Source organism: Hippopotamus amphibius, chromosome 12, assembly GCF_030028045.1.
Source record: "Hippopotamus amphibius kiboko isolate mHipAmp2 chromosome 12, mHipAmp2.hap2, whole genome shotgun sequence".
NCBI classification, from domain to species: Eukaryota; Metazoa; Chordata; class Mammalia; order Artiodactyla; family Hippopotamidae; genus Hippopotamus; species Hippopotamus amphibius.
This window is the reverse complement of record NC_080197.1, coordinates 16,128,646-16,144,982: the sequence shown is the minus strand read 5'-3', so window position 1 is coordinate 16,144,982 and position 16,337 is coordinate 16,128,646. Positions and strand designations below refer to the sequence as shown.

At 43.4% G+C, this 16,337-nt stretch overlaps 1 protein-coding gene across 1 annotated transcript; it reads left to right on the top strand.

The window, feature by feature from the left end:
- Window positions 1-9,552: 9,552 nt before the first annotated feature.
- Window positions 9,553-12,246, top strand: LOC130833578 (antileukoproteinase-like). The gene is made up of 4 exons (XM_057703339.1): window positions 9,553-9,645; window positions 10,536-10,682; window positions 11,099-11,245; window positions 12,007-12,246. Exons 1-4 carry the CDS (start codon window positions 9,561-9,563, stop codon window positions 12,033-12,035), a joined length of 408 nt encoding a protein of 135 aa, XP_057559322.1. The 5' UTR covers window positions 9,553-9,560; the 3' UTR covers window positions 12,036-12,246.
- The last annotated feature ends 4,091 nt before the right edge of the window (window positions 12,247-16,337 follow it).

The window sequence follows — 16,337 nt, the reverse complement described above, 5'->3', positions numbered from 1 at the left end:
ACAATGGCATTTTACAGAGCTGTTGGAGAATCATGGAGCACTTTGCTAGAGTTTTTTTTAAGGAAGAAAAAATGAAATAATGAGACAATTCATTACAGGAAAGAGAAAAAATTGTACAGGCATACCTTGGAGATATTGTGAGGTCAGTTCCAGACCACCACAATAAAGTAAGTCACACAAACTTTTTGGTTTCCTAGTGCATATAAAAGTTATGTTTATACTATACAATATATACTATATACACATGCTGTATATATGTATATGCTTACACTGTACTATAGTTTATTGTCTGAAACAGCATTATATTTTAAAAAAATGTACATACCTTAATTAAAAAATATTTTGGGCTTCCCTGGTGGCACAGTGGTTAAGAATCCACCTGCCAACGCATGGGACACAAGTTCGAGCCCTGAGTCAGGAAGATCCCACATGCTGAGGAGCAACTAAGCCTATGTGCCAGAACTACTGAGCCTGCGCTCTAGAGTCCGTGAGCCACAATGACTGAGCCCACACACTGCAACTACTGAAGCCCTCGCACCTAGAGCCTGTGCTCCACAAGAGAAGCCACCACAATAAGAAACCCCTGCACCACAGTGAAGAGCAGCCCCCGCTCTCCACAACTAGAGAAAGCCCGTGCACAGCAACGAAGACCCAATGCAGCCAAAAATAAAATAAATGAGTAAATAATACAATAAATATTTAAAAAAAATTTTATTGCAAGCAATGCTAACCATCATCTGAGCCTTCAGTGAGTTGTGGTGGTAACATCAAAGATCACTGATCATAGATCACTATAACAAATACGATCACAGTGAAAAAGTTTAGAATATTGTAGAAATTATCAAAACGTGACACAGAGACATGAAGTAAGCCAATGCTGTTGGGAAAATGGCACACACAGACTTGCTCCACACAGGATTGCCACAAACCTTCAGTCTGTAAAAATCGCAACATCTGTGAAGCACAAAAAAACAAAGTACAATAAAATGAGATATGGTCATGAAAAGAATGAAATGCAGTCATGGTATACAACTCGACTCAGCAGTGACATTTTTACTGACTTGTAATAATGTCATCCTTGAATACAGATTTTACCAAAATTGTGATATATTTATATTGGGAGAGTATAGAGGTTGTAAAAATTTAATAAACAGAAACCTCAATTAAATAGAGTTGGGAGGCCAGAAGGGGGCACTCTCATATCCTCAGACAATAGTAGAGCCCAACAGGAAGAAGAGAGACTCCTCTTCTTTCCTGGCAAGGACTCAGCCAATGAAAAGCCACAGATCTTTGTTTCCTAGACTCCTCCCCACTGCCTTTTCCCCTCTATAAAAGCTTCTCCTTCCCTTGCTGGGTGTGGACTTTCAACTTGGCTCACCATGGTTGCAAACTCTGAATTGCAATTCTCTGCTGATCCTTAATAAAACCACATTTTTTGCTGGAGAAATAACTAGCAGTCTTGTTGTTTGTGTGTTTGTTTTTTAAAGGTCAAAAAGATCTCCTTTGCCTAAACATCTCTGTTTCTCTCTCTTCTTTTCATTCTCTCTCTTATTCTCTAAACTTCCTCACTGTCTTACTCTTCATGCCTCCATATCTGTCTCTGTCTGGATTCCTTTTAATCTGATTCATCTGCTTTGTCTCTTACTCTTTTTTGTGTGTTGCTTACTCTCTCTCTCCTCTGTCTGCCTGTCTCTGTCACTATCTCTCAGTCTCCATCAGGATGTTTCCATCGATTTGTCTTTAATCTTTACCCCCACCCCCGTTTCTGGCATTCTTTGTCTCTGTGTTATCTTTGTCTTTCCCTGAGACAGGAGTACCTGGTCATGAGCTCTACAATTTCCCTCCTGAGCCAGTGTCTTTTTCTAGATGGGATAACCTGACTACTCTCCCCTCAACTCCCACCCCCTCCATCACAACTGCTCCCCCACAGCCTCTCTGCATGAGATTCTTTCACCTCCTTGTTGAGTTGGGGAACCCAGCCCCTTCTCATGGCATTTGAGAAGGATGAGAAAGCTGGATTCTAACCCCCACACACACACAAAACCACTCTTCCATGCTAGCAGGTTCAGCCCCAATGATGCCATATCCATGGGCAATGCCCAGGGATAAGAGACACCACCCTGGCTTCTGTTACATCATTTATGGAAATGCTATAGACATCTCAGACTCCAAAGAGAAGGTTCTGCCCAGGAAAAGTAGTCCCTGCTGGATCTAGGTGTCCATTTCAGTTGGGGATTAGTCAGTTGGAGACCCAGTCAATCATTTAGACAGTCCGTCCATCAGTGCCACATGCCACCAGCTACCAGCACTGCTTGAGGGGACCCTGGAGGAATCAGCTGCTCTTTCAGGAGGTGTGTGAACCTCAGTTTGGGGTCTGAGATGTGGGAGGGGTTGAATTCTTTGCTAAAGCACAGACCCAGGGCTGGGGTTTTGCAGCATCGGGTGGGGGGCATCCAAGACCTCCTGTAATCTGCACCTCTGCCCAGGAGTGTCTGGTAAGGGCAGGAGACTCTACCCACTTGACCAATGTAAGAAAGACAGCTAGTGCCAGGGTAATAAACTCAAGGGCCACAGGGGCAAGTGTAGGTATGTGTGTGTTCCCTCATGAAAGCTAAAGAGGAGGTCCAGGCTTATTTCAATGTCCCCATTCCATTTTCCACTCGGTCCAGACCCATGGGAAGGGGCTCTCTGCCCTGTTCCCTCTGCCAGGCTTCCTTGTCCTTCAGTCCCCCACTCCCAGTCCTTCAGCAAGAGCCCCACAGAGTCACCATCTCAGGTGGGTTCTCCTAGAAGCCAGCTTAAGCCAAGGGCTCAAGGGAACCCATGAAAAACTGATAAGAGGATGAGGGAAAGAAGCCAAGTAATGATGCAATTTCAGAGGAAGTCCCAGCCTCAGCCTGATCCCACAGGGACCTTTGAAGCATTAAAAACAGGGATGTACTCCCATACTGGTCAGACATTGCCTAGGAGCTGAGGGGAGAGCACGTAAACTCCCAGGCATTTCTGGTTCTCCCTCTGGGCGAGGGGACAGCAATAGCTCAAGGACATGCCTCTGAAGAAAGTCTCAGAGTGAGTTCTTAGCAACAAAACACTAACCTGGATCATAGCCATACAGAATCAATCAAAGGTATTGAAGCAACCTGGGCACGGCACCAATGGTGTTCAACACAGCCAGTCACCTGGGCCAGTGCTCCCATCTCAGACATTTTTGGTACGAGCCCTGGAAGAGAGAGTAGCTTTGATGGGTCAGGAGGTAGCTTCCAGACTATAACCTGTAGCCCTGCTCTGTCTAGTTAAGGAGAAGGTTGGAAGGTGTCTGGTGGTGCAAAGCAACTGCAGAATGTCCTGCTACAGAGATGAAAGTCAACCACAGCTAGTGCAGAAGTGTTTCTAAATGTTGCGAGATCCTGTGTAGGAAAGCAATGTATTTACCCCATAGAAGGTAAGAAGGAAGTCCAAGCTCAGATGAAAGTCCTTCGATCCAGTTGGCCTCAGTATCCTGGTACCCCAGGCCCATGGTGGGGGTGGGGTGGGGGGGGGCTGCCTACCTACTTATTTCTGGCAGAGCCTCTGCAAGGCCTCCCTGCAATTAACACCACCCTTGCCCCAGGCAAGGATTCCTACCGGGTTACCTGGGACAGCGCTTTCTCCCAGACCCCTCCAAAGGCCCTGGAAGGAAAGTTATTATCTTGGACGCAAACAGAAGCAGGCAGCTGTCGTCCAGGACACAGGAGACTTGAACTGGAATAAAAACAGCTTCTTGTTTACAGTATGGCTGTGGAGGATGACCATACCTCTTTGAACCTCAGTTTTCCCCTCTGCAAAATGGACATAATCACATTCATCAGGACAACATCGTACACAGGACTTTGTCATCCATATAGCTCTGCGGGCACTGATTTTTCTCCACCTGGGTTCTGGTGACTAAAGCCCAGCAGCACCACCAGAGTTGGGGCCCTTTGGGACCCCCTCAAGACTCCTCCAGCCAGTGTCCTGACTTTCCTGATGAGAATCCTGAGTCAGCGGAACAGCTAAGATTGATCCCAAGACCAGGGATCCTTTAATTTTGCCACCTTGTGCCTCTTCTTTCGTGCCCCAAGTGGCCTTGGAAATTAATGGTCAGAGGTCCCCCTTAAGGTGGAGGATCTGGAGGTAAGGGGGCTGCCCAGCAGTGGAAACTCTGATCAAATGTTCTTCCTGCAGACAGATTACTGCCCATGTGGTAAAGCTGAGGGTTCCTGGTGTGAGTGATCCAGGCAGTCCTCCCCATGAAACCTATAATATCGGGCATTCCAAACTGAAGCCTTGGTTCTCCCACGAATATGTCCTTTGTGCCTGGTCTTTTGTGTATCCCTGGCATTGACCCAGAAAAGAGCTGGGCACAGAAAATGTTTTGATCAGAGAATGAATAAAAGCACATGCTTCTCTCTACATACCCAGCATCTGTGATTCATAGAGTCTGCCCTGGTAGCTGGGAGTGGGTGTTAGCATAGAGTCTCTTTCCTATAGCATGAATCCTAGTACCAGTGGGCATGCTCTTCCCCTAAGCTATATATACTGTAGGCAAGCAAAATTTGCCACCCCAAATTGTGCTTCTTCGGCATGAGGATTAATTTAGGCTGACTATTTTTAAGGCCCAAAAGACTCCAGAAGAACCTTTGACCTTCCCTCTAAATGCCTAAAAGACATGTAGATATCATTTTTTTTTTAGATTCCACATATAAGCGATATCATATGATATTTGTCTTTGGCTTAGTTCCCTTAGTATGATAACCTCTAGGTCCATCCATGTTGTTGCAAATGGCATTATTTCATTCTTCTTTATGGCTATGTAGTATTCCATTACAATGGAATATATATATAATAGAATATATACATATATACCACATCTTTAAAAAATGATACAAATGAAGGTTATATACAAAGCAGAAACAGACCCACAGACATAGAAAACAAACTTACGGTTACCAAAAGGGAAAGGGGGTGTGTGTGGATAAATTAGGAGTTTGGAATTAACATATGCACACAACTATATATAAAATAGATAACCAGCAAGGACCTACTGTATAGCACAGGGAACTGTACTCAATATTTTGTAATAGCCTATAAGGGAAAAGAATCTGAAAAAGAATAGGCGTAGATATACATATAACTGAATCATTACTTTGCTGCACACTCAACACTGACCCAACATTGTAAATCAACTCTACTTCAATTAAGTAAGTAAATAAATAAAATTTTAAAAATAAATAAAAGAATGTAGACAGAGGACCTGTTCCAGGAAGGGAGATATCACCAGAGAAAACTATAGTGTGAACCAGGTGTGCAGACAGGAAGGAAGCTAGCAAAGTCTGTTTTTTAAATTCCTCTGCGTGTCCCTTATTTCTGTATGGCCCAGAAAGCATTTGTTTACCAAACATTTGGTTTTCTATCTCCGTGTGAATGACTTCAGCCATTCTGGTGAGTTACTGTTTTCCTGGGTCTCTCCCATGTATACATGCTATTAAGCTTTTGTTTGATTTTCTCCTGTTAATCTGTCTCATTTCAATTTAATTCATAGACTAGCCAGAAGAACCTAGAAGGGTAGAGAAAAATTATTTCCTCCCTGACAATACTTAAAATTCAAATTGCTTTTAGGTTTTTTTTCCTTTTGGCGAGGCTAGGTTGTTCTTGTAGAAAAAAGCAAGGAACTCTGCCACGTAGATGGACCAATTTTCCCTTCTGCCAGCAATATATGTCTCTGTTTCCCATAACTTAATAATACAGTCAGCCTTTAAAACTCTTGTCAATCTGGTGTCTGAAGATGGATGTCATTTCAGTTTGCATACATGATTATATGAGACCAAATACATATCCAAGCACACACAAAATCATGCACTTAGTGTTGCATTAACAAACAATTGTAAAATCTCAGTGGCGTGACACTGTACAAATTTATTTCCACAGACTCAACAGAATTGTGGGGATATTTGCGAGAGCATTCCAACCTTACATAAATTTCAGAGGAGCCATCTAGGAAGAGCTGGGGAGGGAAAACCCCTGCAGGAGGAAATTCAGTTGTTAAGCTCATTTCTGATGGGAGGAGATGGGATGACCACAGTTGTCATCCATCAAATGACTGGTAGAGAGAGGGTGTGGTTGATGTGACCCTCCCTTCTTTTCACCATATTTCCCAATCTCTGTCTTTTGGCCCAATTTGGCGGGTTTCTGCCCTGCCACCCACCGCCAGTTTGTTGGCACAAGACCATTATCTCAAGTAGCCAGCCCCATGGCGAAGTGATTCTCCATTCCCTTTAGAGATTTGTTGGAATATTTCAGAGAACCTTTTCCAAATGTGTGAAAGGAACGCTGTACAAATCTGGACATGGATGACTGTCCCCGAGGACTAGCATGAATTGGGAGGGAGGGATTGGAGCACAGCTAATAGCACTTCCTTCAAGCTAACAGCATTCACTCAATGAATCATTCATTGTTCCATTCATTAAGCACATACTATGTGTCAGGTTCCCGAACTATGTAGAAATCATCCTCCTTCTGACGACAATTGCAGTCTACACATGCCTGTTACTAAGCTAGATGCTGGGATATATCTTTGGTTGAATTCTCCTGGAATCAGACCCTGAGGCAATAATTTGAGGGCAAATAATTTACTTGGGAAGTGATCCAGAAGTGTTTTTCAGAGACTGGACTTGTGAGATAGGGAATGGAAGGAAGCCAAAAAGGGTGCAGTGCTGAGACGTTTACTGCTGTGGGCAGCTGGGGCTCAGGAAGATTTTATAGAAACTGTCTTGCAATTTCCCACCCTCGATGAGAGAGAGGACGTATTTATCCTCCAACTCCCACCTGTCATTGGCTGAAGGCTGCTCCCTGAAACCCCTGAGGCAGAATATCACAGCTTCATAGTAGATGCCACTGGCATGTACTGGAGTGGAGAGTGCCCTGGGATTATGGACAGGGCAGAGAGGGTTACCTATGAAATCTAATGATCAACAATAGCCAAAAAAATTTTGGCTGAAATCAAGGCCTTAATTTAAAAAATACTTTATTGGGCTTCCTAGGTGGCACAGTGGTTGAGAATCTGCCTGCCAATGCAGGGGACACGGGTTTGATCCCTGATCCAGGAAGACCCCACATGCCGCGGAGCAACTAAGCCCGTGCGCCACAACTATTGAGCCTGCACTTTAGAGCCCATGAGCCACAACTATTTAGCCCATGTGCTGCAACTACTGAAGCCCACGTGCAATGAGGAGCCTGCGCACCACAACGAAGAGTAGCCCCCACTCACCGCAACTAAAAAGAAAGCCCGTTGAACAGCAAAAAAAAAAAAAAAGACCCAACACAGCCAATAAAATAAATAAATTTATTAAAAAAAAAACTTTATTGCTAAAAAAAGTTAGAGAGAGAGAGAGAAACTTATTATAAATCCACATGTCAATCCACTCAGACTGCTGTAACAAAATACCATAAACTGGGTGGATTAAACAACAGGAATTTATTTCTCACTGTTCTGGAGCCTGGGAAGTCCAAACTCAAGGCACTGGCAGATTTGGTATCTGGTGAGGTTCCTCTTTCTGGTTTGCAGACGGCCACCTTCTTGCTGTATCCTGCCAGAAAGAAAGATCATCTCTCTCATATCTCTTTTTATAGAAGCATCTTGACTTTTCAGTTTTAGATATAATCCATTGACTTCCCATGACTGAAAATGAGATTTTCGTCCATTTCTTTGCTCTCTACACCTCCAGCACGAAGACTCACCCTTCCACTCCCCTCCCTGCCATCAACGTTATATGATAATTGTGATTTGATAAGCACTATTGTTTACAGTATTATGACTATGTAAACACTTGTTATGGTGGAACTATGTAGTAAACCAAACTACCTTTCCCTCTGGCACAGCTTTTTAATTTTCTCTGATGTGAAAAAATCGGTTTCGCGTTTGGTTGATTTTCTGTGTACATATCACCTATGCAACCACAAAGTCTTCACCAGTTGCCCAAATTGCCTCTCCACGTTTTCATATGTGTGTGTGTTCATATCATATTCATAGATGGTCTATTAATTTCACCTTCCAGAAGATGAATTTCCTGGAGCCCTCTGACCCCCTCCAATCTGGGCTGGTAGCACCGTATTTTTTTTTTTTCTTTGTTAAATAGCAAATTTGTAAAGCTTTTACTTTTAGTTTTTCTCCTTAAATAATTTTTTTTTGTTGAAGTAGAGTTGATGTACAATATTATGTAAGTTACAGGTGTATAATATAGTGATTCACAATTTTTAAGGGTTATACTACATTTATAGTATTGTAAAATATTATCTGTATTCCCCAGGTTGTACAAGATATCCTTGTAGCTTATTTAATGCATAATCGTTTGTCCCTCTTAGTCCCCTGCCCCTGTATTGCCCCTCCCGCCTCCCTTCTCCCCACGGGTAACCTCTAGTTTGTTCTGTGTGTATTTCTAGTACTCAGTTGTCACTCTGGGATCTTCTGTCACCCTCATCATGGGGATTCTCTTCTTTCCCTCTCCTACATTCTATTTTCTGTATTTCATGCATTTTTTTTCTTGGTTTCACCTTAGTAGGCTTTCTTTTCCTATTTAGAATTGTCCCATATGAACTTCTCACCATGTAGCCAATGTCCAGTAAATGTCCATTATAATCATGAAAGAGCAGTGGGGGTAATTCTGGAGTGTGGAGAATTTTTGGAGCATCTTAAATGACACTCCTTTTTTAGCTGGCTATTCAGCTGCCTGCTGACAAGAGCCCTGTCCATCAGCAGGGACAGGGGCTGATCTCAGGAAATGTGGTTGAAAGGGGATTGGCTTCACATCAATTTCAAATTCCAACGGCAGTGCCAAGGGGTAGTGTGTTCATCCTTCCATGTCCTTCCACCCTTTTTAACTCAAGTCCCTCTCCGTGATCTATTCAGTTACTAGTATTCCAGCTTCACAGCCGGGAAGGCTGAGGCCCAAAGAGGTTTTGCTTGCTGTCCTCTCTTCACGTGTCTTTCAGCAAGGATTGTCTGTGTGAGTGGCGCTGCAGGCATTACATCGAAACAAGTCAGGAGAAAGCAAGAGAAAATGTCACCTGCTGTCTAGGGAAGGGCAATTACCCTGGGTAATCTGGCAACAAATTTGGCAATTCCTAAGGGTCTCGGGGTGTGGGAAAGACAGGGCACCTAGAGGGGCCCCAGCTAGATGATTGCTCCAGGTTTCTAGGAAGCTCCTTTGTAATGTCTTGTTCTTCCCTCCTTGCCCCTCTCCCACTCCACTCCAAAGGCGGATGGTTCGGGGTCCTCTAACTTGTTCCTCAATGTCTTCCTGAACAGCCTGGTGACACCTCCCTCTCCAAGTCCTACATTTCCCTTCCTAAGCCTCACACTCCTGCCTAAGGGCAGAAAAGAACCAACAACATTCTGGATGGCGTGGTCACTGTCCTCACCTGAATTTCCTGTTTATGAAATAGCAGCTAGGAGGGCTCAGGGCAATTCTAGGGGGGCCACACCCATAGGAGGAGTATAAAGGATGAGGGCAGCACTGGTCACCACAGCTCCACCTGCCCTCAAGATGAAGCCCGTCAGCCTTATCGTCTTCCTGGTGATATTTGCCTTTGGATTCCTGATGCCTTGGGCTGTGGAAGGTGCTACCAGACGTGAGTTGGACTCTCTCAGGCCATAGCCTCTTCCTTTCGGCCTGGGGGCTGCCCTTGAATCCCCCTTTCCAATGGACTGGCCTATGGTCCCTAATTTGAAGCATCTTTCTGAGGACTTTGACTAAGAGAGTTTCTGTACATCCAGAAATTCACCTTTCCCCAGGTGGACCTGTTTATCCCAGCCCCTATATTTCTTACTTTGCTTTCTCTATAGGTCCTTCTTTATTTATTTATTTTTTCTTTTCCTCTGTCACATGATTTCAGTCACTATTTGTTTTAATTTTCCAAATTGTTCTCTTCTTCTCTTAATGTTTCTTTTCTTAACAGTCACTCTCTCTTTCTCTATTTGCTTCTCAGTTGATCTGTTCTCTTTTATTTAATCTCTGATGAGTGGCCTCTCCTGCTATCACTGTCTCTCTCTGCCTCCCTCCCAGCCAGCCCTGGGCAAGAGATACCTGACCATGAGCTCTATTCAGCACTTACTGGAGCTGGCGTATACTGACTTGCAATGGCTTACTGTGAAATCTTCAAGACTTTTGCAAGCTAGTTAATGTCACATTGGTAGCTTGAAATTAGCCACCGTGGGAATATTTACACCATGGAAATTGGCAAACTCTACAAAGTCTCCCTCTTAAAACATCTGGTAGCACACCATCATCTATACCTTCTTTCTTGTGCCATTGACCCCCTCTCTTGTTGAGTGGTTGGCTGAGCTCAGCACTGTCCCATACCTGCCTTGAAACTGGAATTCTAACAGCTCCCTTTATTCCTTTGGGGTCAGCCACCTGGGTTAGGTTTTCTTTCCTCTCCTGGGAAGCTGGTTCCTTCTCCAGGATTGTGGTCATGACCCAGCCTCAGCTTCTTTTTACTCCTTTTTTCTTTCCCTTCAGCAAGAGATAAACCTGGAAAGTGCCCTTTCATACGCCCTGCGCTGTGCATTAGACAAGAACCTCCCCGGTGCCGTAACGACTGGCAGTGTCCACAGAGGCAAAAATGCTGCCGCGATGTTTGTGGCATCAAATGCATGAATCCTGCAGGTATGTCAAAGCCAGATGAGGAAGTAGAGTCCTGGAAACGGGGATCAGGGAGATTTGAGCTCGAGGACCTGCATCTTGGGGAAGTAGAGGGGGCTCCTCTGAACTGGGATGGAGGGTGGGACAGAGCCAGGGCTCCTCCACCCCCAGCTCCATATTCTCAGGTAGACAGTAGATCAGTTGGTGAGCCAGTCAGCCAGCTGGCCAATCGGTTAATGAACCAGTCTGTCTGTCAGACACATACAGTGCTGGTCAGGGCTCCCTTGGTGGGAAGGAGTCTCCTATAGGACATGCACTGGCCTCAGTTTGGGTCCTGAGGTTGGGAAAGAGCCGATTTCCATGTGTGGGGTGGAGATGGGGTTGGGAGTTTGGGTGATGGCCTAAGGGGTGAAGCCTCTGAGTTGTGACTTTCTTTTTAGTAGTCACTCCTGGGAGATGTCCAGTGGTCATTGGCCAGTGTAACAAGCAGAGACCCATAAACCACTGCCTGAATGACAGCCAGTGCCCGAGGGGTCTCAAGTGCTGCAGGATGTCATGTGGGAATTCATGTGTCCGGCCGCTGCCAGGTAAGGAGAAGACCTGCCGAGATTTGCACCCCCCTGTATCCTAATATGGTCTCAACCTCCTGGTTCCCTTGCATGTGAAGCAGGATGCTGGATGTCTCCCAGTACGGTCCCCTCCCACAAACAGATCCTCTGCCCTTCAACACTCTTCACCCCTTACAGTTCTCTAGACAAGAAGTCCCAGGGTACACCTGTGACACGTAATGTTGGGTCCTGGGAAGGAAAGCTTCTTGGAATAAGCCGGGAGGAAGGAGATGATACAAGGGGCAAGGGTTTTATCTTTTAATATCATCTCTGCCTCTGACTGACTGTGTGACTATGAGCAAATGACTATCTTTCTTAGCCTCAGTTTCCCCATCTGTAAAATGGACACAATTATATCCACTGAGATACTAAATGTAAAAGTGCTTTTTAAGATTTAAGGTGCTGTGTGCATTGAGAGAGTGTTGCTATGGTTATGGATTTGATTGGCTGGGTTATCTGGAACCACAGGAAACTAGTAAGATGCATAGATGTAAATCTGGCCCAATGCCCTGATTTTACCAGAGGGAAAACTGCAGCACAAAGTCAGTGAAAAGATTGGATTTTTTTTCTTGATTCCTAGAACAAAGACTGGCACTGTTTCAAGTATTCCAGCACCATGCTCTCTCTACTTATCCCAAGGGACTTAGAGGCTGGTGGCAGAAAGGGTCCTTGGCGGGAAGGATACAAGGGTCACTTAAATTGTTCCTGTGCTGAGGCTCTGCTTTATTTTCTTTCCACAGGTCCATTCGTGCCAGTTAAAAAACAGTAGGACTTCCTGGTCTGTGTGGCCTGGGGATTTCCTCTTCCCCCTAAGCCTGGAAAAAAATGAGAGCACCTTGGAGAGGATGTGATTTGGTGACCAATACCTCCCTGGGGGCCAAGATTTGGCCTGTTTAATCTGTGTATCCCCAGCATCCAACGTGAAGCTTGGCACATGACAGGAAATGTTTGTTGATTAGTGAATAAATAAATGCACCAGGTTTTCTCTGCGTTTCTGTCTTCCTTGATGCATTGAGTCTGGTCTAGGATACTAGGAGTGAGATGAAGAATAAAATACCTTTATGTGCGGGGTTTCTCCCAAAACCTATCAAGTAGAAAAAAGAAAGTGTTTTGGACCCAAGCATATATGGGTTCAAATCCTGCATCTATGGATTCCCGGCTCTGTAATTTTGGGCAATGACTTTGTCCCATTGAGCCTTAGCTTTGTCGTCTAGAACACGGAAATGATAACAATGCCAATTTCATAAAGTTATGAGGATTGGAGGTGATAAAATATGAAAGGAATAGCTCAGTGATTGTCACATAGTAGGTGCTCAATAAATGCTAGACTTACCTCAGTGTAAGCAAGGTACAAAGATTTAAGAAAATGACTGATTAAATTTGATGACATCAGTATCAAAACTGACAAATACAAACAGTTGATAAACCATAGCTTAGAAGTAATATTTGGAGTGATTATCACAGACAAAGAAATAGAATGAAAAATATGTGAAGACTACCAAATGTAAAATAGAGAGCTAGTGGGAAGCCACTGCATAACACAGGGAGATCAACTCAATGATGGGTGATGACTTAGAGGGCTGGGTTAGGGAGGGTGGGAAGGAGTCACAGGAGGGCGGGAAGGAGTCACGGGAGGGCGGGGTATGGGGATATATGTATGAATACAGCTGATTCACTTTGTCATGCAGCAAAAACTGGCACAACAGTGTAAAGCAATTATATTCCAATAAAGAGCTTAAAGAAAACATGTGAAGAATTTCTACAAAGAAGAAAAACCACCAATCTCTTAGAAAAAATGAACCATGAATAGAATGGACAATCAAATAAGAGATTATTATTATTATAACAGATGGTATATAGACATAGTAAAGAGCTTCAACCTCACTAGTTACAAGAAAAAAAGCCAACTAAAACAACCAAACACCATTTTTCATTGGTCAGAATGGTAAGAATTAAAAGTCTACGATATAAACACTCAGAGACTCTTAATAGCTTGCTGATGGAAATGTAAATTGGTACAACCACTTAGAAGAATGATTTGGTTATGCCAAATAAAACTGAAAATTCACATAAGCTATCATTTAGCAATTTTCCTTCCAGAAACATAGGAAAGATAAAATATCTGCCAGTGGGAACCTAATATATGTATTAGAATGTTTATTATAAGATTGTTCCAAAGAGTCAGAGATTGAGACCAGTCAAGATGGCCCTCATTTGTGCAATGGTTAAATTTTCATACTTTGATATGCTTGCTATGCTATAGAAAATAAAAATGCATTTATATGAATCAATGGAGACATATCACAGGAAACACTGGGAAAATCAGATTGGTGACATAAATATATAATATGAAGTATTCATATATATTTTATTTTTTTATAAATTTATTTATTTATTGGTCTTCATTGCTGCACCTGGGCTTTCTCTAGTTGCAGAGAGTGGGGGCTACTCTTTGTTGTGGTGCGTGGGCTTCTCATTGAAGTGGCTTCTCTCATTGCAGAGCACGGGCTCTAGGCACATGGGCTTCAGTAGTTGTGGCACAAGGGCTCAATAGTTGTGGCTCATGGGCTTAGTTGCTTTGCAGCACGTGGGATCTTCCTGACTAGGGCTTGAACCCGTGTCCCTTGTATTGGCAGGCGGATTCTTAACCACTGTGCCACCAGGGAAGTCCTTGGTGGGAAATCTTTCTTCTACTATAAACCACATGTTGCCTCTATTTTGGGTTATACATTTTCCACCACCAAAAGATTATAAATCCATCCTGAATTCTAATAGACACATCTTCTATAATGTAATAGATTTCACAAATCATGACTTTTCCAGAAAGAACAGAGAAAGAAAAGGAGCCAATATGGACATAGCCATGCTTGTACAATGTGTTAAGAACCAGTGTTAAAATAAGACCAGTGTTCTGAGAATTGTAATACGTGAGATAAATAATCCATCCACAGGACAAAATGGTAGCCACGAGGAGCCAAACAACACTGGATTTGTGTTCTGTAAGAAAATCTTCTAATTGAGTGATACTAGGAACAATACTCTCATTCTTCCTTTGATCCATTACTGAAGTTTTTCCAGAATAGCATCTAAAGGCCAAGTTTTTTTTATTTTTCCCCCAGAGTCTGTAATGTTCTGTTTTTCCTTTTCTTCATCTTCAGAAGACCTGTCTGCTGTGTTTCATCTTAACACACCTGTGAGGCCAGGAACCACTCTGATCTGTCTCCAGGGATGCCAAGGGCCTTGGGTGGCAGTGGTGTCAGCTGCAGCACCCAGCCAGACATGGTCTGCTGAGAGCTTTGTAGGTACACACCCTCTAGCCCCGCCACCTGGGCCCACCACCCGAAGTCCAGCCCGGGGCCCCAGACTCTGCCACCAAGAGGGACGGAGGAGGATGGAGGGGGAGTGGTCATATATATATATTTTAAAATTACACATAAAATATCAAGCTAGGGACTTCCCTGGTGGTCCAGTGGTTAAGAATCCGCCTTCCAATGCATGGTACACTGGTTCCATCCCTGGTGGGGGAACTAAAATCCCACATGCCACGGGTCAACTAAGCCCACACACTGCAACAGCTGAGCCTGCAAGCTCTAGATCCCGCTCACTGCAGCTTAGAGAAGCCCGTGAGCCACAACAAAAAAAAGAGCCCACACTGCGCCACAAAAGATCCTGCATGCCGGAATAAAGATCCCGCATGCCGGAACAAAGTTCCCACATGCCACAACTAAGACCCAATGCAGTCAAATAATAAAATAAATAAATAAATAATAAAAAATTTTTTGAAAAGTGAGTATGTACCTCCCCCCCCAAAGAATACACACCAAATGCAGGATGATGCCTTCCTTAGTAGGAGAGGAATTAAAAATGGGACTGGTAGTGCTGACTATGGCAACTGATGATTCATCTTCAAGATTTAATACTTGAAAGAAATAATGCCACTTGCAGCAACATGGGTGAACCTAGAGATTGTCATACTGAGTGAAGTAAGTCAGACAGAGAAAGACAAATATCACATGATATCGCTTATTTGTGGAATCTAAGAAAAGGGTACAAATGAACCTATTTACAAAACAGAAACTGAGTCACAGATGTAGAAGACAAACTTATGGTTACCTCGGGGGAAAGGGAGGGGGAGGGATAAACTGGCAGATCGGGATTGACACATACACACCACTGTATATAAAATAGATAAATAATGAGAACCTACTGTATAGCACAGGGAGCTCTACTCAGTACTCTGTAATGACCTATATAGGAATAGACTCTAAAGACGAGTGGATATATGGAGACGTATAACAGATTCACTTTGCTGTAGAGAAGAAACGAACACAACATCATAAATCACCTATTCTCCAATAAAAAATAATCAATAAAAAAAACTTGAATATTTGAAAACAAAATGAACATATAATGCCCCCATTCTAGATACTTCTAGGATAAAACACATCTTTCTAAAAAACAAACAGTAACTCAGAGGAGCCCAAAATAAATGCTTCCCGCCACCGTGGTTAAAAAACAAACAAACAAAGCCTTTTTCTTTTTTTTTTCTTCCAAAAGCCACACCCAACAACATGGAGAGCAAGAAACAGAAACTCAAAAAAACCATCTTGGGTGAAACTAGAAATCATTTGTACACACTGACTACAATATAGAACTGGAAATCAAATTCTCAAATTGGAGAAAGGTGAAAGCTAATGGTTTGCAGCAGGAGATATTTATAAGAAGGCCTGTAGAATGTTTAAAAGGCTCTGAAATTAAGAGTGAGAAAGAGGGGGAAATTGTTTCGGGGCGGGGCTGTGTGTGCTGTTTTAATATCTGTACAAAGAAAAATCAGACTCCCACATCTATGCTCATATCTTGGGCAACTCCTAAAGAAGCTGGAGGCTTTGGTCTCTGCAGAAATTTAAAGGTAGGAACCCTGGGCTCAGCCATCCTTGGCACAGGGAAAGAACTCAGACATGGCGCTGAAAATGGGAAGAATCAAAAAGCTCTTGTGAATAGCGAGGTCTCCCAGCAGTCTTCCACTCTGGCTAGAGCTTACTGCCAACTAGCTTGTCTAAAATCAAATATT